The 25,463-nt window shown below is 46.3% G+C and overlaps 1 protein-coding gene across 1 annotated transcript in view; it reads right to left on the bottom strand.

The window, feature by feature from the left end:
- NUP133 (nucleoporin 133) overlaps window positions 1-25,463 on the bottom strand; it is a 942,256-nt gene that overhangs the window by 517,100 nt on the left and 399,693 nt on the right. Inside the window, exons 14-15 of the mRNA XM_069234985.1 lie at window positions 854-948; window positions 536-760 (exon numbers count right to left, since the gene is read on the bottom strand). Coding sequence (XP_069091086.1) covers window positions 536-760; window positions 854-948 — 320 coding nt within the window. The remainder of the gene's footprint in view (window positions 1-535; window positions 761-853; window positions 949-25,463) is intronic.

Here is a 25,463-nt window from a genome sequence, read left to right as displayed (position 1 = left end):
GGCTGAAAGGCCAGATTGATTTTGGACCGGTCTTGATCTTCTGGTTTATTTGAACTATGATGCTATTGACCCATATTTCTGGCGAAGTGCAAAATGATCACAGAGCATGCCCTCAGTGTGGGAACCAAGATGGAGGTTAAAAGGGAAATGGACAGGATCCATGTTGATATGTTTGATTGCAACTCAATTCAATAAAAGATGGTCCAGTTCGGAGGCAGTGAATTACATTAGGCAAAACATACTCAAACTAAAATAGAAATAATTACCAGAACAAATTCAATCATCACCGTTCCAACAAGAGGGAAGTTTAACTAAGACAGCTTAAATCAAATGAAAATAAATATTTCTTAATTATTTTAGTTAATGTTTATTATTCTCATTCACATAGGACTGTGCAGAATAAAACATAACAGGCCTAGCACAGTAAGGACAGGGCAATTAATACAATGTTTGTCAATGGTTGTCTCTGAACATACTTTTACTAACCTATGCCAACCCAAACAAAAACTTAAACTTGAATTAAAAAAAACATTACCTCTCTAAAAAAGACATCAGCAGCGGTGAGATTTTGTGGGATGGGGCACTGTCTCTTATCCAGTGCAGTCATTATGGCAGCATTTACCAGAACGGGAAGTTTAGAGTGGTGGTTTTTCAAAACTATGGCAGCAGATAGTTTCTCTGCATGTTCACAAATCAACAACCGAGTTGCCATAGGCATACCCCTTACTGAGTATGTGCTGAGGCGCTCAAACAAGGCCACCTAGTGAAAAAAAGAGGAAATTGTTAGGTTGAAGTGAGAAAAGTTCCAAACTCTCACTGAAAATGTTTCACAGACTAATATTTCAAACCCTACCTCGTGAATGAAATCAATGAATAAAGTATGTGCCTTCATTTTATCCTCCAGCTGATGTAATAGTATTAGGGATGCATTACTAAATCCACCAGCCTCTGAGAAAGAAAAAAAAAACATGATTAGAAAGCAAACTTCACCACTTTTTATATGCCATGGTGGCTTTATTTACTTTGTTTCAAATCGAAAACATAATGTTAATGATGAATTACAGTAAAGTGCCCTTTGCAACTCAATTGAATGTTTTCCATTTCTAAATTTCATATACAATTACTGCCTGTTCGATGTCAGTTCGGCATTTAACCGGCCATCATAAGTAGATGCATTGACATAGAATCAGAGTCTGCACACAATATCATTTGATTGAGATCGAAGGAGACTTTATTCTGTCAAAGGTAACGCACGCACAATCAGTCCACAACCAGAGAACACCCAGCCTTTCAGATTCTTTAACTTCATCAGAGCAATGTCAGATTAACGAACAAATGCCACTCCTGACATCCCCTAGGTGGGATTAAAAGGCTGAGGTAGCATGTCAGACTACAGACAGACCTAACAACTCATTTATTAGGAATGGCAGTTTTCAGCTTCATCCTAGAACAGTGAAGAATAAAAGTAGTTCCAAGCAGCATTGTTTTCAAATGTGAAATACGAAAAGAGCTTTGGCATAATCTCCCAAAGTAAGACCACGTAACACGGTCAAGCGCTTTTTCTGCGTAGAGCAGGATCATTGCTAAAGGTGTACCACAAGTCTCAGCTATATCAAATAAGGTAATTGCTCACTTCATGTGGTCCACTGTCCCTCCTCCTAGCACAAAGCTATGTTGCCATATGGAAGCCAGTTTGGCAATGATCCTGCTCAAACTAGTAGTCATGATTTAAGAATGCATTTCGGCATCACAATTAATGAAGTGGGCTTATAAGATCCATGAATTTGCGGTGTCCCTTCTTTATATCTTAAGAAAAAAAAAACACTATGTAAGTAGCTGTCTAAGAATCAGGCAAACATTCTCCTAGTTTAACTGCTAAAAAGAACTGTTAGATAATAGTGAGAAAAAATGACTGTAAAATTCTGAAAGTATTCCGTCAGTCCCTACCGCTTTCTCAGAACAGAAGAAATATATACCTCTCTTGGTTTCTATCATTGTTATTCTCTTACTCTTCCCTATCTTCATCAGTGAGTGATTTTAAAATGTTGTCAAGGAAGTCCTTATTCCTGTTCTGAGAGGGAATATGGTCTTGATACAGTGACTGGCAGAACTTCTCAAAGACTGAATTTTGTGCAATAAATGTACACAGTGTCCATCCTTGTCCTGTATTACAGCTATAGCAGCTGTCACCCCTTTCTAACATATTTTTTAAACTTCGTGCTTTGCCAATACTGTCAATATAGTCTTAGTTATCTGCCCAATTGTTTGAAAAATTTGAGCAGTGCTCAGTACATAAAAACTGCAAATACTGGCATTGACAACTGCATTTTTATGCTGAATCTCCTCATTTTCTTGATACAGCTCTGCAATTATAGCGAAATGTTCCTGCTCAACTCACTATAGTACTCATTGACATGATTTATTTGAAGTTTTTGACTTAAGCATGAACCCTAGAGTTTCTGTCCTAATGCCCGTCAAATCTCATGCAATTTCACATGAAGAGCTACCTTTGTTCAAGTTCAAAAATTCTGGGATTTATCTTCTCATATGCTTAACATAGTGAGAATCCATTAACAGAACTCTTTCAGTAGTCCATTTAGAGCAGGGTCTTTTAACTTGTGGTATGCTCATTCAAATACCAGAGGATTGTGAACCGAATATACTCTGGGAAAATGTCCAATATGTGAATTACATAAAAGACAAGCTGACACCAAAAAATATTCTGTTCTGGCATATTTTTTATTGGGGTGGAATAAGAAATTAAAACTGGGATCAGTACTATTCAGTTGTATCCATGCATCTGTTATACTGTATAAATTCAGAAGGTTACACTGGCTCTGAAAAACTTGTTTTCATCCTGCATAAGAATGCCCAACAAATCCATAGGACCAGCCAAGACACAAGGCTTAGTAGACCTAGGATTATTAATGTGCTGTGTTACCCGCCTCCATCTCCCCCCCAAACAACCTTCCGTGAGCCTTACTGCTCAAACAATATACATGATGCCGAAAAGAAGATTCAACTTAATCGCTAAGAACCAACAAAAGTGTATATGAACTCCTTTTCCTTGATCTCTGAGGTGAAAATAGAAGTCATATCATTTTTAATAATTTTTAATCTTGCAGGATTCAACAAAAACACTTGACACCATTTCTCCTGGAAAGGTTTAATCAATCGACATAGCCTCCACCTTCTCTCTCCTGCTGCATGACATAAAATTGGCCTTACAAAGAAAACATGATCATTGTCTTGTTCTTTGATTCTGGTTGCGCTTTCTCTAAAAAAGAAAACGCTGTCCACGTAAAAAATGTCTAGAACCAGTATGGCCTTTGGTTTCTGATCAGTTGTTGCACTTCCTCTGGTTGGTTGTTTCAACATAAGGAGGAGTGTGACTGCTCGTTGTACTTTGTAATTTCATTTCCAATCAGTTAGTTCCAGGAATGTGGTTTGGGAACAACTTTATAACAAATCTTACTGCGTCATTCCCCTCAGCTTCTTCCTGGATGCCCAGAACTTTCAAGTTATTTCACCACAGTTGATTCTCCAAATCCTCCAAGTTCCACTGAACATAGAAAAGTTGTGACTCAAGGATGTGGATTGTTCCCTCATACATGTAATATCAGGCTCTAGGATTCTGGTATGCTCTTGCACTTCTGAAATTATTTCAACTATCTCAGAGCATTTTTCAGATCATTTACAGACTGCCCCTTGTTGTATCCTTGTGGTAGCATAAGCCCTTCTATTATCACATAGCTTCTCTTCCCAATGGGCCATAATCCCTAGATAGATTGCCCCCTAGGCTGGTACGTCACCCAATATAGGTGTGCATGCCTAGTAGTTGTCCATTAGGGCAATGACGCAACAGGGACTAAAGACTTTGTGGTATTTCCATTCTTAGGCAATAACTCTTATTACAGTTCTCCTTATTAATACCATACACCTTGATTTGTTGCTATCATGTCACAAAGTATGGGGGTCCTCATATATACAGTTTGAATGGCCTTGAAAGGTCCAGAGCCTGCTCCTCTATGTCATCGGTCAACACCCAACTGCAGATAAGTATTCATTACACTAAGGAAATAATAGCGCGGGTTCAAGTTGTCATCCTGCCTATTTATGAGTGTTATCAGCAATTCATCCCGCAATTTTGTGTCACCCATTCTAATGCAACCCAGGCTCTATCTGGTTTCCAAAACCATGTTCTTCTGTGCCCAGAGTCTACCTCTAAAATCTGGCACCTGACCATGGGAGGGACTTTGGTTTTCAATTTCATGGTCATTTGGTGCTGTGCAAACAACGCTGCAAAAGCTACGAATTTGCAGTAAATTTTATCTCCTCCCTCAAGTGGGAAATCATACCTCATAGACACAATTCTAGTTTCATCTTTTAACGACTTGTCAGTTAAGTCACTGAGAATATGAATAACCTTTGCCCCATATGTGCGGAGCACAGGGCAACCCAAACCAAGTAGTACAAGTCAGCATCTATGATTATGCACTTAGGGAAGAAATAAGTTTATCTAGTTTGCTGGGTGTCAGGAATATCCTGTGTAAGTAGTTATATTGTAGCAATTTAAAACAAGAAATCCACCAGGCAAGTCCACCAGATAGGAGGCCTCACCCTTTTTCTCAAGAAAGGGGTAGGGCTCAGTCCACATGGCCTGGAGGGCCATAGGAGCCAAAGGTTCCAAAACCCACACCAACTGACCTGGATGGTACTCTGGCATGGTAGCCTTTTGGTTGATGCTTGCCTTTTTCATGTACTCTGCCATGTGTGACCGTAGGCCTAGTACATAGTCAAGCACATTCTCCTTGGTCTCTGAGCGGCTTCTCCCAAGACACTCTCACCAAACACAATGGACCTCTTACAGGGTGTCCAAGCAGTGTCTCCAGGGGCTGAAGCCTACCCATTTCTGGGGTACCTCGCTGTAAGCAAACAACAAGCATGGGAGGAGAACATTCCATTTCTTCCTGAGTTTGCCAGACAAACCCATGATCATGGCCTTAGGGTCTTGTTAAATCTTTCCTCCAGACCATTGTTCGGGGGTTGGTATGGGTTGGTGAACTTGTAAGTAACACCACATTCATCCCACATTCAGATAGGCAGATAAAGTTGGTGCCCCTATCTGAGACCACCTCCGTGGGAAAGCCCACTCTGGTGAATACACCAAGTAGGGCCCTAACCACTGTGGATGAAGTGACTGTCCTCAGGGTTATTGTCTCTGGATACCTGGTGGCGTGGTCCACTACCACCAAAATGTATCTACTGCCTGAGGCAGTTGGTGGGTCTAGGGGACCAACAATGTCAATCCCCACCCTCTCAAAGGGAGTCCCAACCACCGGCAGTGGTATTAAGGGGGCCTTTGGCTTGCCCTCTGTCTTGCCACTGGCCTGACAGGTGGCACAGGAGCTAAAGAACTCCTTTACTTTTTATGACTTGTAGGGCCAAAGCAAATGGTTGACCAGCCTATTACAGGCTTTGGCCTGCCCCCAAAAGTCCTGCCAAGGGAATGTTATGGCTTAAGGTGAGGAGGGGTTAACTGTACCTCTGGTGCACTTTCACTCTTGCCACAGTATAGAGGACTCCATCCTCCCAATAAACAATGTGGGGCCCACTGTTCTTGCCTGGAAGCACTCTGCCTCAGTCTCTCAAGAGGGAGGCACTCTTTGCCCCTGGCACAACTCTTCTCTGGCGGTTTCACCAGCCCCTTGCAATTCTGCCAAGTCAGGCAGAGCTTGCAGGGGTAGGAGGCCATCCCTCAGAGGTCAGATCCTCCCGTTCAGGATTAGATTCCTCTTGCGTCTCTGTACCAACTTGGGCTGCAAGCCAGACCCTGTGCCCTTTCTCTTACTTCTGGTAAGGGTCCACGTGTCCAGCACTTCCCTGTTGTGCAGCCTGTGACCTGGTCACGGCACGCACCCATTCGGGGAGGCTCTGCATCTGTGCATGGACCCTTCTCTCCACCTCTGAGCATTCAGATGCTTCAAGATCATTTCCCAGTAGACACTCCAGTGGGAGGGCAGGATCTTCAACTACCTGTTTAGGACCAGTCACACCTCCCCATTCCAAGCTTACCATGGCCATGGGATGGAGCTTGGTTCTGATGTCTGCATGTGTCACCTGGTGGAATACACCAGGGAGGGTATTCTCTTGGGAGACCAGTTTCTTTGTTACCATAGTCACACTGGCTCCTATATCCCTCAGTCTCCACCCCAGTCCTGTTGACTTTAAGCCTCTGACTGTACTTCTCCATGCTTGGAGGTAAGGCAGCTAGTACTGTAATATCCACCCCTCCCACAGACACTAAGGTGACCTCTGTGTACCCTGAACCCATCCCTGGGCAAACTTCCACTCCCACCCCCTACACTAGCAATCCCATGGGACTGCCCACCTGTTGGGGGCTTCTAGGAGCAGACAGCACCTCCTCTGTTGTACCCAGACTGATGGCACTCAAAACACTTCCCTGCCAAGTACCTGCAACTTTCCTGCCTTACAGGGTCATAATGCCTCCCCTGAAGCCCCCTCCCATTGAAAGTGGCATGGCATAACATAGCTCGGGCCCCCACGCAATGCAGGTTTTGGGGACTTTTGTGAGGACTCTTATATTGTTTTTACCCTCCTTCCCTTTTTTCTGATCACCTCCTGGGGGTTTGTTAACTCCGATTCTAAATACCCATTCATCTGCTGCCTCCCCCAGGTCCCTGTGCTTGGACAACTGAGAGTCTACCAGATACTGGCCTAACTTCCCTGAGACACTATTAGTCAGAAGGTGCTCCTTCATAATTAAACTGTATAGCTCCTAATAGGTATCTACGTTGTTACCCTGTGTCCAGCCCCTAGCGCTTTTATCGAGATGTCCACAAACTCATGGGCATTATCCTTCTGGGTGGTCCTAAACTTTATCCTGTACTGCTCTGGGGTGAGACCAAACTTCTTGGTGAGGCAATTTTTCATGTTGGGATAGGAGCCTGTCTCCTTTTCCCCTAGGGTCAGGAGCATATCCCTCCCAGATATTAGAATCAACTACCATAGGAGTAAATCCCATTAGTGAGGCTTAACTCTCCTCATCCTGAGAGCCCTCTCAAAGGCTGTCAGCCACTAGTCTACATCATCCCCCTCTTGATAAGCAGGAACAAACCCCTTGGGTAGTCTGGGAAAAACACCACTCCTGGACATCTCAAAGTCTTCTTTGCTGCCACCATCTCTCTGTTCTTCTCTTGCCCAATTTGTTTTCTTTAGGGCCAACTTCTCTGCCTCTATTGCTATAGAGGCCAACTGGGCCTAAAGCTCTCTCTGAGGGACAGGTTGGCCCCTTCTGAAGGGACCCCCATTCCCCCAACCAGCTCTACGCGGGGCCCTCGTGACTGAGTGGAGAGATGATTCCTCCCGCCCCCCCCCCCCCCAATCACTGAGATGTAGGAGTTCCCCCTCCTCTGAGATGTGGGAACTGACATCCCCCACCCTTCATCCCCCACTAGAGCTTCCTCTGTGCCTACCTCCGGGGCCTCTGCCCAGGCTTTTAATCAGCTCATTCTTTTAATATTAGTAGCTGCTAGCAATCCCCTCCTAGTACACAACTCCCTAAGATGGACTACAATGAGTGTGAGTAGGCTAGCCAGATCAAGATGTGATATGCCCCTAGTAATATCTCTGCAGGTCATTAGTGTGGCCTAGGGCAATCTCTGCCAAAATTCAACATAGAACACAGAGCAAGGCCAAAGAGACAGGCTGTGCTAGCTACAAAAAAGGAACGGACTAAGAAAATGACAAAGAAAGTCTTCTGCATCCAACTTGTTTTTGCTCTAGTAACTATATTAGCCATTATTGCCATCTTCTTGTACTAAACACATTATCCGTCTGTACAGAGTCCCGTACATGGTGCAGAAGGGTTAGACTTGCATGCCTGGCATGCAAAGGAGTATCATGAGAATGTTGCTATGCAAACTATGAATGCCTGTCAGGGAAATTAATGTTTCAAATTGTTGGATATGTTTAAAAATTGCGTCAACAGGTAATGCCTTTCTTGCACCTACCTTTGCCATACAATGATTCAAGTGTTAATATATTTGCAATGGTGATTACATGGGCCCCAAGAAGGGAGTAGACTGGTCTACAGAAAAGATACAGGTCACAGATTATTACACCAGGGTGTAAGAGGTACTTGCAGAAGTCACCTGAAGATGCAGATGAGGATTCTGCCTATGCATCTCTCCTAAACCTTACTATTATGTCCAAGAAATCTAGGGACTTCCTTTTGCGACAGAATAATACATAAGAAAAATCCACTTACAATCTACATCATAAATTGTCAGCTAGCACTACAGGAACACTTTGCATACATGCCAATGAATCAGAAATAGTATTGGGGAACAGCGTGCACAACACCACATTTTCACTTTCCAGTGCCTCCTGGCTTAGCATAACCTTGTATGCAGGGGATGAAACCTATTGGATATGTGGACTAAACTCCTAATCTTGGTTGTCCCCTTACTGGGAAGGTACTTGTTACCTTGGGGCAGTATTTCCTCGTATCTGGCACCAACCTAAAGAACATATCCACAAATATAAATTACACAATAGCCTGGCAAAGGGAAGAAGATAGGTAGAGCAGACAGATACTTTAGCCCAGGTGGCAGGGGATGTGATGCTGGGCCTGTTTTCCTCAGCAGGGGTAATTATTAATTCTCGAAGACTGTGATAAACAAATGAAAAAAGAACAAGTGATAGACGGAATGCTGAACAATGTCCAATATTCACCCCAGTACAGAAATCTGGGCCTAAATCCATAGTTTTTTTTGCCACCCATGCCATTCAGTGTGGACCCAGCCATATGCAAATCAGTCTTGACCCTGTTCCCCATGGGAACAGTCCAGCCCAAACTGCCAAGCCAGGTCCTCCAGGGTCAAGACTGATTTGCATATGGCTGGGCCCAAACTGGGGTGGCATGGTGAGCAAAAGAACAATGGATTAAACCCAGATCTGTGACTGGGGGTGAGTGTTTGCATTGTTCAGCACTCCGTCCATCATCCTTTTCTGTTGCTAAAGTAGCCCTAAGTGGGAAGGGTATGCCCAGACGTGGGTCCTGTGCTCACTGTGCCACTGAATTCAAGCTAGCCTGGCTGATGAAGCGTGATACCCTGAAACCGGTCCCAGGATGCTTGTTACCGGTCCAGGGACAACCTGGCCTGGCAGTTCGGGCTGAACTGTTCCCATGAGGAACATGGTCAAGACTGATTTGCATATGACTGGGTCCAAACTGGGGTGGCATGGTGAGCAAAAGAACAATGGATTAAACCCAGATCTGACACTGGGGGCATTGCATTGTTCAACACTCCGTCCATCATCCTTTTGTGTTGATAAACAATAAATGAGACAACTATTGCTTTAGAGAACATCACATTAGAGATGACAGCTATGAGACCAGTTGTGATCCACAATCGTATGAATTTAGACATGCTCATCGCCAAGAGTGGAGGATGATCCACACAAAATGCTGTAAATGTTTATAAGGCTTTAGAAAACTTGCATGATATCAAATTTCAGGTACCCAACTTCACTGAGTAAACAATATGAGATGACATTGCCTCATTGTCTGAATCATGGGATGGACCATTCTTAGATAATAATAGTAATAGCAGGTCTACTGTTAGTATGCAGCTATGTACAGTGTTTCCCTGATTCAGTACTTGTTTCGAATCCGTTTGTGCCTCCCTGCGGCCCAAGCCAGTTAATATCATCATGACCAATGCCATGATAATGCAGGATGCGGTCACTGAAGAACTGTGTAAAATAGAGATAGAATAAGTAGAGGTAATGTTTATGCTTAAACAGTGGCTTAAAGGGTGAATTTGTAAGAGCAAAATAAAATTAAACAGAAATTTGAGCCACAGTCCAAGCATTTATCAATCACATTTGGAATCTTGTTTTAAGAATGATTTCTTCAACATGCATACGTTTCTAAAAAGTGACCACTTGAGATAAACAAGAGGCTTTTCATGTTTGTTAATTATAAAAAGCAGGTGCAATGCAGGAATATCCTTATCTAAGCAATGTGCAATTTCAAGCCCATCTTTGCAACTATTCCGCAATGGAATTCCTCACAAGCCGTTTGAGTGTAAAACAGTGCTTTTTAGTTAAGATGAAAGTGGCATGTGTTTGAGAATGATACCTTTTACAAAGTGTAACCAGTATGTGTTCTTTAGGGAGGTTAAGTTGAAACAGAAGGAATCAATTTTGTGTCAAACAAGGGTTTTGAAGCCGAGATAAGGAACAACCACAGGTCCCCTTGAGATGTCCATCATAAATTACTCTACTGCTAAACTTACCTTTTCTTTAAAGTATAACTATTTCTCTTTGGACTGTTGATCCTGCAGCCGTTTGTAGATAATAGTGCTTGTAATGCAAACCAATGAATGTTTAAACCTATAAATGGTGCATACCAAATTAAGAAGAATGAAGCAGACCCACAGTCCATTAATGTGTGTCTTCGGCCTTAAGCAAATAAATCTTTGCTTCCTTTTTATCACCATGACTGCGTTTTGACTTTTCATTTCTTTTCATATATTTGCTTTGACAGGCCCTGATGCCGACTATGCAGGTGGAATGCACAAACAGGTCCTAGAAGCACTAGGTTGAAAGAGTGAGGCAGAAGAACACTTGGACTTCTCGTGCTTGGTGCTTCTCAGACTTACTGGACTTTGAGGAGGCGGCCTTGGATCTTGAAAACTACTGCCTACAGGAGCAAAACCGTCCGGCCTCAAAAGCCTCTGTTGGAACAATGCAGCGTCTTTTTCTGCTGCACCGCCAAAAGATTCATCACCCACATGTGGATTACCTTTGGGTGCACAGACTTGCACTCGGAGCAGGCCTTGGGGTCATGTCCGACCCCTGGCACCACAGACAAAACAGATGGGGAACCAACACAGACATCTGATGGTGACAATCCCCACAAGGCTTGCAACCAGAGGGTTTTGTTCTATCCCAAGAACATTAGGAGCAAGCTCAAAAAAGAAATATTCAACAAAAAGTAAAAAAAAAAAAAAAAAAGTTAACTAAAAAGTGGTTGAAGAGGCTCTCCAGATCTGCGCTGCTGGAGCAGAAAGAAAGGTCTTTAGACGTGGACAGCAGAGGTGTGGAGTTGATCGATGACGCCTACCGGCACGCAGAGGTACTGCTCAATATTTTCCCGATCCAGTCTAAATGTTGGGGGATATTATAAGACAAGGAATCTGTGATTAGAGGTCTGTATCAGATTTACTAAGTTATACGTTGACATGGCTAACAGTAACCTACATCTGGAAATAAGGCAGGAAGAAGTGGGAGGTAGCTTCCGGGATTGTGTGTGGGAGTGGGGGGACATGTGCATTGTTGCACCACCAGAGTAAGCACACTACCCCTATGACTGACCTTTATGAATGGAGTCGTCCAGACGGGATATCATGCTCAAGCACGTTGCCGAAAGTGTGAGCATCCCCATTTGAAAGTGTCCCCATTTCCAGGAGGACAGCCTTGCTCAGTGTACCATGCACTAAAACAGTGAATCATCTCCTTTGGTTCAGACAGGCACTGCTACAGCTGACCAGAAGGACAAACAGGATTTGTGCCTGCACTTCTAAAGCACCTGTTACTCCAACGTTTCACTCCTATCATTAGTCTGGGTAGGTTGTTCCCTGTGTACCTTTTTCTTTAAATGTGAGCCCTTGGTGGAGCTACTTCATCAGCTAACATGGCCGGTTGCTTCTCTGATCCTCTAGCCTAGAATCAACCTATTCTGCCTGTGACCGATGAGGACCGCTGTGTGCTGCATAACTGGCCTGGATCAGACGTTGAGAGGACACAATGGGGGGTTAACAACTGGAGTGATTTAGGGCCTGGCCACGAGACATGGATCTCAGTACCAGTACTGTGGCTAGACCAGACACTACTGAGGCAGTGCAGTGGTGGGCAGAAACACTCAAAAAGACAGGGGCTGAGGGCAGCAACAATGGGGCTTGAGATGCTGCCATAGTCCGATGCAGCAGGGTGCAGACAAGATGGCAGCTGTGGTGGGGCACTCTGCAAACTGAAGGCAGACTGTCAGGTAAGGAAGGGTCAAGCCTGTCTACTTATCTTGTCAACTGTTTGTGCTCCCTGTGGGCAAGTGCCTGAGGTGTTTACCAGCAATGAGAAAATAACTGTGGCTAGGGGTTGTGCCCTCTGGAGCAGTAGGTGTGACACTGGGACGTAGGCCCTCATTATGAACATGGCGGGTTGGCCCGCCATTGGTGGCTGAAACTGCCAGCCGGCATGGCGGTCCACCCCACCATATTCTGAACACGTTGAGGGCTGCCATCGGCAGCCCTCACTCACAGCCAGGCTTCCGCCATCAGGCAGCCTGGCGGTGAGTTGAAACACTATACGACAGGGTAGCTGTGATACCCTTTGGATAATGTTTCCATTTCCTCCAGCCTTTCTCTGGCGTGTTCACCCACCAGGGAACGGCTGGTGGAGGGGGTGCCCCGGGGGGCCCCTGCACTGCCCATGCACTTTGCCCGGGGCAGTGGAGCCATGTGGAGCCGCCGTCAATGTCCCGGCTGGGCCTTTCTGTGAGCCGGCGGGCAGAAACAATGTTTCCACCCGCCGGCCCACAGAATGTTCATTATTTGGCCGGCGGGGTTCCACGGTCACTGGCGGTCAGTGTTTTGACCGCCAGCATGAACATGGTGGTTGTTACCGCCGTGTTCATAATGACCACCTTAGTAGTGGTGGGAGGCAGCAGTGGGTACAACACTCTAAGGACCACTGATAGGGCCTGGTGATACTGGGTGTGACAGATGACGACACAAACTAGTGAGGTCCCATGTTTACTGGATGCATCAGATTTGCAGAGGCCATACCTGTGGAACTTCAGCACAACAATAGGTAATGCTCCACATCTCAGTGGATGCTACCAAATTTGGAATGATGGCATGTGTTTACCCGAGAAGGTAAGGTGGTGGTTGGTGACACCACTTGGGCCAAACACACTAAACTGTTGGTCCTGGGGAGCGGCCAGCTGAGACATCAATGGCCTTACAGCTGACTGGTGCTACTCAGCTGAGAGACATGGCTGAAAACAAACCAAGGCTTATTCCACTCTTGAGCAGGATTGACAAATTCACACAAAAAATGGTAATGACCATGATCCCTGCTGTGTCATCTATGAAGAATATGTGTACCAAAAGTCTTGACCAAGCTTCAATTTTTTTATCCTTCAGGTAATCAAGTCCTCTTGAGCAGTCATTGAGACCAAATATACGTGAAAAGGAGATAAGTGCTGCCCTCCTAAACAATGGTCTCACAAATACACTGGACGGTCTGAGGTGGAGGTTTTGAATATCCAAATAAGTTGAGACTGTCAAAAAACTAAAAACTAGGGTGCCCAACTAGCTGCCACATTCAAAGAGCTAAAGGGAGGATTTTAGCAAACAGATTTGGGGGCTTTCCGGAGAACAATTACTAAGAATTGTTTCTGGAATAACGGCTACACCAGAATTTACCAGCAGAGAGCAGGGCTTTGTTATTGAATAAGCCCATAAAGCACCGACTACCTTCTCCCGGCAAGCTTGCGCATAGCTCGCATCATCAACTTTAGAAACTCAATTTTGAGAGTAGCCAGAGAATTCAGTCAGGTTCCCTCAACTTCTAATAAATAATATTTTTTTTTTTCCCGAATGACACTAAGCAAGTGCAGCAAGACCGCAAGTTGTTTGAGCACCTCAAATACACGCTCCCAGTGATGGGACTCAAATTCAGGCTGTTTTATCGCACAAAGCTTAAAATAATCTTTCAAACTAAAGCATTCTTATTTGAGTCTGGATTGGGACAGGATGAAGCAAAAGGAAGTCCTCCACAAACAAAACATCTCCAACCATGCCAAACGTAGGCACAAGGAACAGCAAAAGAGACTCAGATGTTGATTTCACTCCAAAAGAATTGTCAGTGAATCATATGCTCTTAAGGAAAACCGCAGAGTCCGGCAGTTTGGACTGATGGACACCAACTGCCACCCAGACCAAAAGCTCTAACATAAGATCCTCGTACTGAAGACCTGGAATTATCAGAACAGAAACTGGATCCATGTATTCTATATGATATACCACTAACAGGGCAATGAAATGATGGCGAAAGTGCACCCCTGGACTTTATAAAAAAGTTACTTACCTTTGTTAACACCCTAACTGGTAATGCTATATAGCCGCAAACTCCTTACCTTAGAATTATCCCCAAGCATCAGACTGGATGCTGAAAGGTAGGTGGCAGTGTTTGGCTCTGCACCTGTGTACTTGTTGGAAGTGATGTACGGGGTACCTATATAGTTGCCACCTTGCCGTGCTGACATCAGTTCATTTTAGCAACTTTCCACACCAGAAATGTGGGTCAACAATGAATACTGACCACTTTTGTGAGTTTCTATAGCCTTTTGTAAGGGGAAACTCATCCTTCAAACGGGTTGCAGATCTGGAAGGATGGGAGAGTCAGGAAGGAATCTACGGCAAGATAGAGTCTCTACCAGATAAGACGTTACCGAAGATAATTAACTTGTTCATCTGATAGAGAATTTTAGCCACAGATTTCTTACCTTAGAATACCGACCCAAGCAATGCCTCCCCGGGGGTGGGTCTGCAAACCCAACTTTGACAAAAAAGTACGGCAGGGCCGAACAGGCAAAATGCCCAACAGACCTGACAAGGCAGTAGTGCTTAGTAAACGTGTGCAATGAAGCCAAAGTCTGACAGAAGTCCAGAACTGGAGCTCCACAAGCTAACAGAGTGGTTACAGCTTTGGCTCTGGTACAATGAGTGTGCAAACCCTCTGGTGGTTGCTTCTAGCCCAATACATAACAGATCTTTTTGCAGAGCACTGTTAATCGGGAGATGGTTCATTTCTGCACAGCCTTCCCTTTCTTGGCCCAAATATACCAAAAAACCCAATTTTTCGGATCCAGGTGATGGAGCCTTTCCTCTTCCTTAGTAAGATCATGTGCAGCAAAAAAGATAGGCAGGTTGATGATCTGGCCTACGTGAAAACAGAGCGACAATCTACGGAAGGAAGGAGGCAGATGTCCAGAGGACTAGTTTGTCGGTGTAGAACGTGGTAAACAGAGAATGCACCACGAGTACCTGAAACTCGCTGACCCTTCTGACCAATGTAAGCCACCAGAAAAGTGGTCTTGATGGTCAATAACTGAAGAGGTTAGTTGTGCAACGGCTCAAAAAGGCAAGCACATCAGCAATGTGCGGACCCGGTTCAAACCCCACTGAGGCATGACGAGTGGCTTGGGGGGAAAACGTGCTGCAAACCTTAGAGAAATCTTGTCACAAGGGTAATTTAAATAAGGAAGGGTGATCCAGTAATTGCAAAAACACATCAACAGCTGAAAGATAGCTCATAACTGACCAGAGCAGAGCCCTGCTGGGCCAAATAAAGAACAGTTAATAGGACCCGAGGAAGAGGAGATGATCAGGGGTCAATGTTTTTCAATAAAACAATATGCCACAAATTTGTCTCGGCAACAGGCATGTACCGTTTTGGTGGAGGGATACCAGAAGCACATCACAAACTAATGGGAGGAAGGTTGAAGGCTGTCAACGTTCGCCGCTCAATGTGAAAGCATGAAGACGGAGAGCGTGCAGGTTTGAGTGCAGAAGCCTCCCTTGTTGCTGAGACAGAAGATCCTCCCGAAGTAGCAGCGTGACCGGAGGACCAATGCTCATGCTCAACAGCTCGGGATACCAGACTCTCCATGCCCAATCCAGGCCATAAAAGTCACTTGGTCACAGTATTTCCTGATCATAATGATAATTATGGGCAGGAGTGGTATTAAGGGAAAGGAGTACAGAAGGCACAAGGCTCCTTTCGAGACAAAGTGTCTCCAAGCGAGAGTCGCCTTGAAAACTCCAGCTCGCAGAACTGCTGACACTGTTCTCGGTGGTGGGAAATAGATCTAACCAAGGCTCTCCCCACTCTTGAAAGAAACCTTGCACCACTACTGGATGGAGAAGCCATGTGTGATCCGCTAGGCAGACTACTGAATTTGTCCTCTCTGGCATTCAGAGAGCCTGCTAGGTGTTGAACCAGCAGGGAGATGCCCTGTGTGCCAGTCGTGTCCAGAAACACAGAACTTTCTGACAAAGGGTCCACAACCCCAACCCACCCTGAGTTTTGCAATACCAAATAGCAGTGGTTTTGTCCATGAACACCTGCATTAGCCTTCCCTTGATGGAGGGTAGATAGACTAATGCCAAGCGAATGGCCCAAAGCTCCAACAAGTTTATGTGGAGTTTAGACTCCTCCAGAGGCCAAAATCCTATGATCTCCACCTCCTCCAGATGGCCAGCCCAGCCTAGGGAAGGCAGATCTGTTACTACAGCCAATTCAAGTGTGACTACAGCATGTTGATTGTGAACTCTAGCGAGTGCAGGAGATTCACCGTAGTCTGGAGGAAGGAGACAACTGCCAGGGGCGGGCCCACTTTCAATAGCAAATCATCAAGGCACAGGAAGACTAGACTGGAAATCCAGACCTCTGCAGGTATGTTACAACAACCACCATCACCATGGTGAACACTCGAGGGGATGGAGTAGCTCACTTGTATAATTTGTAGAACCCAATGATCTGAAGTTACTGACCTCCAATGAGCAAGTGATGACCTATCTTGTCCCCCACTGAATGCCTGTGATGGTAGGAGGGCAAACTAAAGGGGTTTCGACGCTGCAGCTGCCCTTGGAGTGGGAGACTGGGCAGACTTCTGGCTACCTGTCCCACATGGGTTGATTCTCTAAGTGGAGGCCTGGACCTATAAGCTCTCTGGAGTGGGGTGCTCGGTGAGAAAACTGGGGTCCCCTGGATCAGGGAGGTGGTCAGTCGTTCGGTGCCCAGGAGCCAAGGTGCAGGGCTTGGACCAGGCCCAAGAAGGACATCTGTGAGGGCGTCATTAAAGGGAAGCAAGTGTTCAGAAGGGGCAGTCACTGGCTGAACTACCTTTGTCAAGCCTCGACTAGCACTGAGGGAAGCGGACGGTCCAAAACACCCTAATGCACCACCACAGCGCAAGAGGCCCCCTCCACTGGTCTCCATAGTAGAAGGGGAGAAAAATCACTGTCAGGTGAGGTGTCTAACCCAGTGGCACCCACAAAATACTCATACCAGGTGTCCTCAGTTGCATCCAATGGGTGGTGATATTCATCAGGGCTGCCATACCTCTCCCATTTGTCCCCATGTACCAGGTTTGTCAAAAAGACCCCGACCCTAACCCAGAAGGCACGGCTCCAGAATGTCCTGGAACCTGCATCTTGTAACACCAGTCCTGCTCAGTGTCATGGTCAAGGGTGATAGGGGGTGGCACTGCCAATGGGCATAAACGGCACCGGCTGCGTTCGTGCAGGAGAGGGCACCGAGAGAAGGTCTCTGTCTCACTAGTGGTTCTGTTCCAGATCTAGCACTGGATCCACGGGGCCTAACTGGTGCAGAGGATGTACCAGTCAGTGGGAATCCCACAGGGGTCCCTTCTGAACACATGGGGCCCAAAGGCACTCCAGAGGGGTCGGGCCACCCAAAAACGAGGTCCATGACCTCTTAGAGTCCTTAGTTGGGTGGGTGTTGCTCTGGCAAAATCGGGAAAGAGAGGAGCCGACACTGGTTGGGGCTCTGTGGAGGCATGGGGCTTGAAGTGCTGATGCTCCCTTGTTTCTTAACCAACGACAACGTCGACTGGGACGATGACTATCGGGTGCAGCTCTGCAAGTGGTCCCGGGACCTTTCATACGACTGGGATCTTCATCATCACTGAGTCGCCCGACGCTGGGCAGCGAGAATCTTGAGGGAGAGCTCCTTCTGTGCCTTTGGTGCATGGTGTAGCAATCCTCACAGGCCTTTAAGTCATGGTCTTTCTCGCGGCACCATAGACAGACCAAGTGGGGGTCTGTCACTGATATCCATCACATAGTTTGAAACCAATGTTTTCTTAGGGGGGCACCTTGAGAGGAGAATTTCTAAAAATAAATAAAAAATGGTTGACAAAAAGTCGAAAAAAGTCTGTCAAAAAGTTACTAATGGGTAGCCCTTCGATGATCTCTGCTCTCTGGCGCAAAAAGAACTGGGAAAGCAAGGACCACACACAGTGGGGCACAATATAAGTTAACCTTAGATGTAGATGACCCAGACACTCATTTACCATTTGCACAACACACAGACCTAACCTTACACACATCTTACAGCACTCTGTGGCAGGCAACATGGCTGACAGGACAAGGCTTTAAGCTCCCGACCAGCCGTTCACTGTAATCCTTTTTTAATCCTGCAACAAACTGCACCTAAGATCAAAAAGAAAGACGTTTCAGCAGCAAAAGGCACAGACACCGGCAGCAGTAGCGTGCACAGACTGCTGATCGCAAAGCTAGCCGTGCCAGAAACTTGGCAGAGGCCTAGACCGCACCACTCGGCTGAGCCCCATACCCATCTGCGGCGAGTAAGGATTGCGAAACTGGCACCCGTGGCTGGCAGGAGCAGCAGAGGGTTGTAGGAAAGTACCATCTTGCCTGGCATGTTACCCCCATTTTTCACTGTATATATGTTGTTTTAGTTGTATGTGTCACTGGGACCCTGGTAACCCAGGGCCCCAGTGCTCATAAGTGTGCCTGAATGTGTTAACTGTGTAGTGACTAACTGTCTCACTGAGGCTCTGCTAATCAGAACCTCAGTGGTTATGCTCTCTCATTTCTTTCCAAATTGTCACTGACAGGCTAGTGACCATTTTTACCAATTTACATTGGCTTACTGGAACACCCTTATAATTCCCTAGTATATGGTACTGAGGTACCCAGGGTATTGGGGTTCCAGGAGATCCCTATGGGCTGCAGCATTTCTTTTGCCACCCATAGGGAGCTCTGACAATTCTTACACAGGCCTGCCACTGCAGCCTGAGTGAAATAACGTCCACGTTATTTCACAGCCATTTTACACTGCACTTAAGTAACTTATAAGTCACCTATATGTCTAACCTTTACCTGGTAAAGGATAGGTGCAAAGTTACTTAGTGTGAGGGCACCCTGGCACTAGCCAAGGTGCCCCCACATTGTTCAGAGCCAATTCACTGAACTTTGTGAGTGCGGGGACACCATTACACGCGTGCACTACATATAGGTCACTACCTATATGTAGCTTCACCATGGTAACTCCGAATATGGCCATGTAACATGTCTATGATCATGGAATTGCCCCCTCTATGCCATCCTGGCATTGTTGGTACAATTCCATGATCCCAGTGGTCTGTAGCACAGACCCTGGTACTGCCAGACTGCCCTTCCTGGGGTTTCACTGCAGCTGCTGCCAACCCCTCAGACAGGCAGCTGCCCTCCTGGGGTCCAGCCAGGCCTGGCCCAGGATGGCAGAACAAAGAACTTCCTCTGAGAGAGGGTGTGACACCCTCTCCCTTTGGAAAATGGTGTGAAGGCAGGGGAGGAGTAGCCTCCCCCAGCCTCTGGAAATGCTTTGTTGGGCACAGATGTGCCCAATTCTGCATAAGCCAGTCTACACCGGGTCAGGGACCCCTTAGCCCCTGCTCTGGCGCGAAACTGGACAAAAGAAAGGGGAGTGACCACTCCCCTGACCTGCACCTCCCCTGGGAGGTGTCCAGAGCTCCTCCAGTGTGCTCCAGACCTCTGCCATCTTGGAAACAGAGGTGCTGCTGGCACACTGGACTGCTCTGAGTGGCCAGTGCCACCAGGTGACGTCAGAGACTCCTGCTGATAGGCTCCTTCAGGTGTTAGTAGCCTTTCCTCTCTCCTAGGTAGCCAAACCCTCTTTTCTGGCTATTTAGGGTCTCTGTCTCTGGGGAAACTTTAGATAACGAATGCAAGAGCTCATCCGAGTTCCTCTGCATCTCCCTCTTCACCTTCTGATAAGGAATCGACCGCTGACCGCGCTGGAAGCCTGCAAACCTGCAACATAGTAGCAAAGACGACTACTGCAACTCTAACGCTGATCCTGCCGCCTTCTCAACTGTTTTCCTGCTTGTGCATGCTGTGGGGGTAGTCTGCCTCCTCTCTGCACCAGAAGCTCCGAAGAAATCTCCCGTGGGTCGACGGAATCTTCCCCCTGCAACCGCAGGCACCAAAAAGCTGCATTACCGGTCCCTTGGGTCTCCTCTCAGCACGACGAGCGAGGTCCCTCGAATCCAGCGACGCTGTCCAAGTGACCCCCACAGTCCAGTGACTCTTCAGCCCAAGTTTGGTGGAGGCAAGTCCTTGCCTCACCTCGCTGGGCTGCATTGCTGGGAACCGCGACTTTGCAGCTACTCCGGCCCCTGTGCACTTCCGGCGGAAATCCTTCGTGCACAGCCAAGCCTGGGTCCACGGCACTCTAACCTGCATTGCACGACTTTCTAAGTTGGTCTCTGGCGACGTGGGACTCCTTTGTGCAACTTCGGCGAGCACCGTTTCACGCATCCTCGTAGTGCCTGTTTCTGGCACTTCTCCGGGTGCTACCTGCTTCAGTGAGGGCTCTTTGTCTTGCTCGACGTCCCCTCTCTCTGCAGGTCCAATTTGCGACCTCCTGGGCCCCAGCAGCGTCCAAAAACGCCAAACGCACGATTTGTGTGTAGCAAGGCTTGTTGGCGTCCTTCCGGCGGGAAAACACTTCTGCACGACTCTCCAAGGCGAGAGGGATCCGTCCACCAAAGGGGAAGTCTCTAGCCCTTTTCGTTCCTGCAGAAACCTCAGCTTCTTCTGTCCAGTCGAAGCTTCTTTGCACCCGCAGCTGGCATTTCCTGGGCATCTGCCCATCTCCGACTTTCTTGTGACTTTTGGACTTGGTCCCCTTGTTCCACAGGTACCCCAGATTGGAAATCCACAGTTGTTGCATTGCTGGTTTGTGTCTTTCCTGCATTATTCCTCTAACACGACTCTTTTGTCCTTAGGGGAACTTTAGTGCACTTTGCACTCACTTTTCAGGGTCTTGGGGAGGGTTATTTTGCTAACTCTCACTATTTTCTAATAGTCCCAGCGACCCTCTACAAGGTCACATAGGTTTGGGGTCCATTCGTGGTTCGCATTCCACTTCTGGAGTATATGGTTTGTGTTGCCCCTATCCCTATGTTTCCCCATTGCATCCTATTGTAACTATACATTGTTTGCACTGTTTTCTAAGACTATACTGCATATTTTTGCTATTGTATATATATATCTTGTGTATATTTCCTATCCTCTCACTGAGGGTACACTCTAAGATACTTTGGCATATTGTCATAAAAATAAAGTACCTTTATTTTTAGTATAACTGTGTATTGTGTTTTCTTATGATATTGTGCATATGACACTAAGTGGTACTGTAGTAGCTTCACACGTCTCCTAGTTCAGCCTAAGCTGCTCTGCTAAGCTACCATTATCTATCAGCCTAAGCTGCTAGACACCCTATACACTAATAAGGGATAACTGGGCCTGGTGCAAGGTGCAAGTACCCCTTGGTACTCACTACAAGCCAGTCCAGCCTCCTACATTGGTTGTGCAGTGGTGGGATAAGTGCTTGAAACTACTTACCACTCTTGTCATTGTACTTTTCATAAGAGAAAAATATACAAAACAAGGTCAGTGTATATACACATAGCCAAAAAGTTTTGCATTTCCTCTTTTCACTCTTTTCTAAGTGCTGAAAAGTACTCCTAAACTTTCAAAAAGTTCTTAAAAGTTTAAAAAGTTTTTTCTGTCTTTCCAAAAAGTTCTGAAAACTTTTTTCTTTTTTTTTTCTATCACTTTAACTCTCTCTAAAAAAATGTCTGGCACAGGCAAAAATGTTGAACTGTCCAAACTTGCATATGATCACCTTAGCTGGAAAGGAGCAAGGAGTCTCTGCATAGAGAGAGGTTTGAGTGTAGGGAAGAATCCTTCCTTAGAACTGTTAATTAATATGCTTAGAGTACAGGATAAGGCCATGAGTGCCAAATCTGGTGAAAAAGTAGCTAATGGTTCTCAATCTGATCCAGGGACTCCCCCAGGAAAAGGTTCAGGAAAGAAACTTCTCAGCCTGCCCATTACTAGACAGTCTAGCATAGTTGGTACAGAGGTTGAATCACACCATACTGATGGTGTGCTCTCACATTATACTGGTAGCCAAGCTGTTAGGGTGCCCTCTGTAAGGGACAGGTCTCCTTCTGTTCATTCCCATCATACCTCTGTATCTAGAAATGTCCCTCCCACCCACCCTGATGACAGATTGTTAGAAAGGGAGCTCAATAGATTGAGAGTGGAACAAACCAGACTGAAGCTCAAGAAGCAACAGCTGGATTTGGATAGACAGTCTTTAGAATTAGAGAAGGAAAGACAGAAGTTGGGTTTAGATACCCATGGTGGCAGCAGCAGTATTCCCCATAGTCATCCTGCAAAAGAGCATGATTCCAGGAATCTGCACAAGATACTTCCCCCTTATAAGGAGGGGGATGACATTAACAAGTGGTTTGCTGCACTTGAGAGGGCCTGTGCTGTACAGGATGTCCCTCAAAAGCAGTGGGCTGCTATCCTATGGCTATCATTTAGTGGAAAAGGTAGGGATAGGCTCCTTACTGTAAAAGAAAATGATGCCAATAATTTCCAAGTTCTTAAGAATGCACTCCTGGATGGTTATGGCTTAACCACTGAACAGTACAGGATAAAGTTCAGAGAGACCAAAAAGGAGTCTTCACAAGACTGGGTTGATTTCATTGACCAGGCAGTGAAGGCCTTGGAGGGGTGGTTACATGGCAGTAAAGTTACTGATTATGACAGCCTGTATAACTTAATCCTGAGAGAGCATATTCTTAATTGTGTGTCTGATTTGTTGCACCAGTACTTGGTGGACTCTGATCTGACCTCTCCCCAAGAATTGGGAAAGAAGGCAGACAAATGGGTCAGAACAAGAGTGAACAGAAAAGTTCATACAGGGGGTGACAAATATGGCAACAAAAAGAAGGATGGTAAGTCTTCTGACAAGGGTGGGGACAAATCTAAAAATGAGTCTTCATCAGGCCCACAAAAACACTCTGGTGGGGGTGGTGGGTCCAAATCCTCCTTTAATCAGAACAAGGAAAAGAAACCATGGTGCTATTTATGTAAAATAAAAGGCCATTGGACAACAGATCCCAGTTGTCCAAAGAAAGGCACCACAGCTCCTACCACTACAACCCCTACTGCTACACCTAGTGTCCCTACTAATAGCAGTGGTGGTGGGAGCAAACCTACTAATAGCCAATCCAAGGGAGTAGCTGGGCTCACTTTTGGTAATTTAGTTGGGGTTGGTCTGATTAGGGAGACCACAGAGGCTACTTTAGTCTCTGAAGGGGCTATTGATTTAGCCACTTTGGTTGCTTGCCCCCATGACTTGGAGAAGTACAAGCAACTAACCCTAATAAATGGTGTTGAGGTCCAGGCCTACAGGGACACAGGTGCCAGTGTCACAATGGTGATTGAGAAACTGGTGCACCCTGAACAACACATACTTGGACACCAGTACCAAGTAACCGATGCTCACAACATAACACAAAGCCACCCCATGGCTGTTGTAAATCTCAACTGGGGGGGGGGGGTAACTGGTCCAAAGAAAGTTGTGGTAGCTTCAGATTTACCTGTAGACTGTCTATTAGGGAATGATTTGGAGACATCAGCTTGGTCAGATGTGGAGTTGGAGGCCCATGCAGCAATGCTGGGCATCCCAGGGCATATTTTTGCTTTGACAAGGGCTCAGGCCAAAAAGCAAAAAGGACAGGGAAGCTTGGATCCTGGAACAATGGACCAAGTGCTCCCTAAAGCTAGGGCTAGTAGAAGCAAACCACTTCCTACTATCCCTCCCTCTACAGTGGATTCTAATTCTGAGGAAGAAGAATTCCCTCCCTGTGCAGAACCTACACCAGAGGAGCTGGAAGCAGACACTGCTGAGCTTTTGGGTGAAGGGGGGCCTGCCAGGGAGGAGCTGAGTGTGGCACAGCAAACCTGTCCCACATTAGAGGGTCTCAGACAGCAAGCTGTCAAACAGGCTAATTGGGATGTCAGTGACTCTCCCAGAGTTTACTGGGAGGACAACCTCTTGTACACTGAGCATAGGGATCCTAAACCTGGAGCTGCCAGGAGATTAGTGATTCCTCAGGAGTACAGAAAGTTCCTCCTAACACTGGCACATGACATTCCCTTAGCTGGGCACCTGGGTCAAATGAAAACTTGGGACAGATTGGTACCATTGTTTCATTGGCCTAGGATGTCTGAGGACACAAAGCAATTTTGTAAGTCCTGTGAAACCTGTCAAGCCAGTGGCAAGACAGGTGGCACTCCAAAGGCACCCCTTATCCCACTGCCTGTGGTTGGGGTTCCCTTTGAAAGGGTAGGGGTTGACATAGTTGGCCCCCTTGACCCTCCTACTGCTTCAGGCAATAGGTTTATCTTAGTGGTAGTGGACCATGCCACAAGATATCCTGAAGCTATTCCTTTAAGGACCACTACAGCTCCTGCAGTGGCAAAGGCCCTCCTGGGAATATTTTCCAGGGTGGGCTTCCCAAAGGAAGTAGTATCAGACAGAGGAAGCAATTTCATGTCTGCATACTTAAAGGCCATGTGGAAGGAGTGTGGTGTAACTTACAAGTTCACAACACCCTATCATCCACAAACAAATGGACTGGTGGAGAGATTTAATAAAACTCTCAAAGGCATGATTACGGGACTCCCTGAAAAACTCCGCAGGAGATGGGATATCCTTCTACCATGCCTCCTTTTTGCCTACAGGGAGGTACCCCAGAAAGGAGTGGGCTTTAGCCCCTTTGAACTTCTTTTTGGACACCCTGTTAGGGGTCCACTCACACTTGTAAAGGAGGGTTGGGAACAACCTTTAAAAGCTCCTAAGCAGGATATTGTGGATTATGTACTTGGCCTCAGATCAAGGATGGCTGAGTACATGAAAAAGGCCAGTAAAAACCTTCAGGCCAGCCAAGAGCTCCAGAAGCAATGGCATGATCAGAAGGCTGTTTTGGTTCAGTACCAACCAGGGCAGAAAGTGTGGGTCTTGGAGCCTGTGGCCCCAAGAGCACTGCAAGATAAATGGAGTGGACCCCACACAATTGTTGAAAAGAAGGGTGAAGTCACCTACTTGGTTGACTTTGGCACTGCCAGGAGTCCCCCCTTAGGGTGCTCCATGTCAACCGCCTAAAACCCTACTATGACAGGGCTGATCTCACCCTGCTCATGGCAACAGATGATGGACAGGAAGAAGACAGTGATCCTCTACCTGATCTCTTCTCTTCCACAGAACAAGATGCTCTTGTGGAAGGTGTAGTTTTGGCTGATTGTCTTACTGCTGAGCAGAAAGATAATTGCATAAATCTCCTAGGACAATTTTCAGAACTCTTCTCTACTGTGCCAGGCACCACTTCTTGGTGTGAGCACACTATAGATACTGGAGACAGTTTACCTGTCAAAAGTAAGATCTATAGG

This window comes from Pleurodeles waltl, chromosome 5 (genome assembly GCF_031143425.1).
Source record: "Pleurodeles waltl isolate 20211129_DDA chromosome 5, aPleWal1.hap1.20221129, whole genome shotgun sequence".
NCBI classification, from domain to species: domain Eukaryota; kingdom Metazoa; phylum Chordata; class Amphibia; order Caudata; family Salamandridae; genus Pleurodeles; species Pleurodeles waltl.
This window is presented reverse-complemented; position numbering and strand designations above follow the sequence as displayed.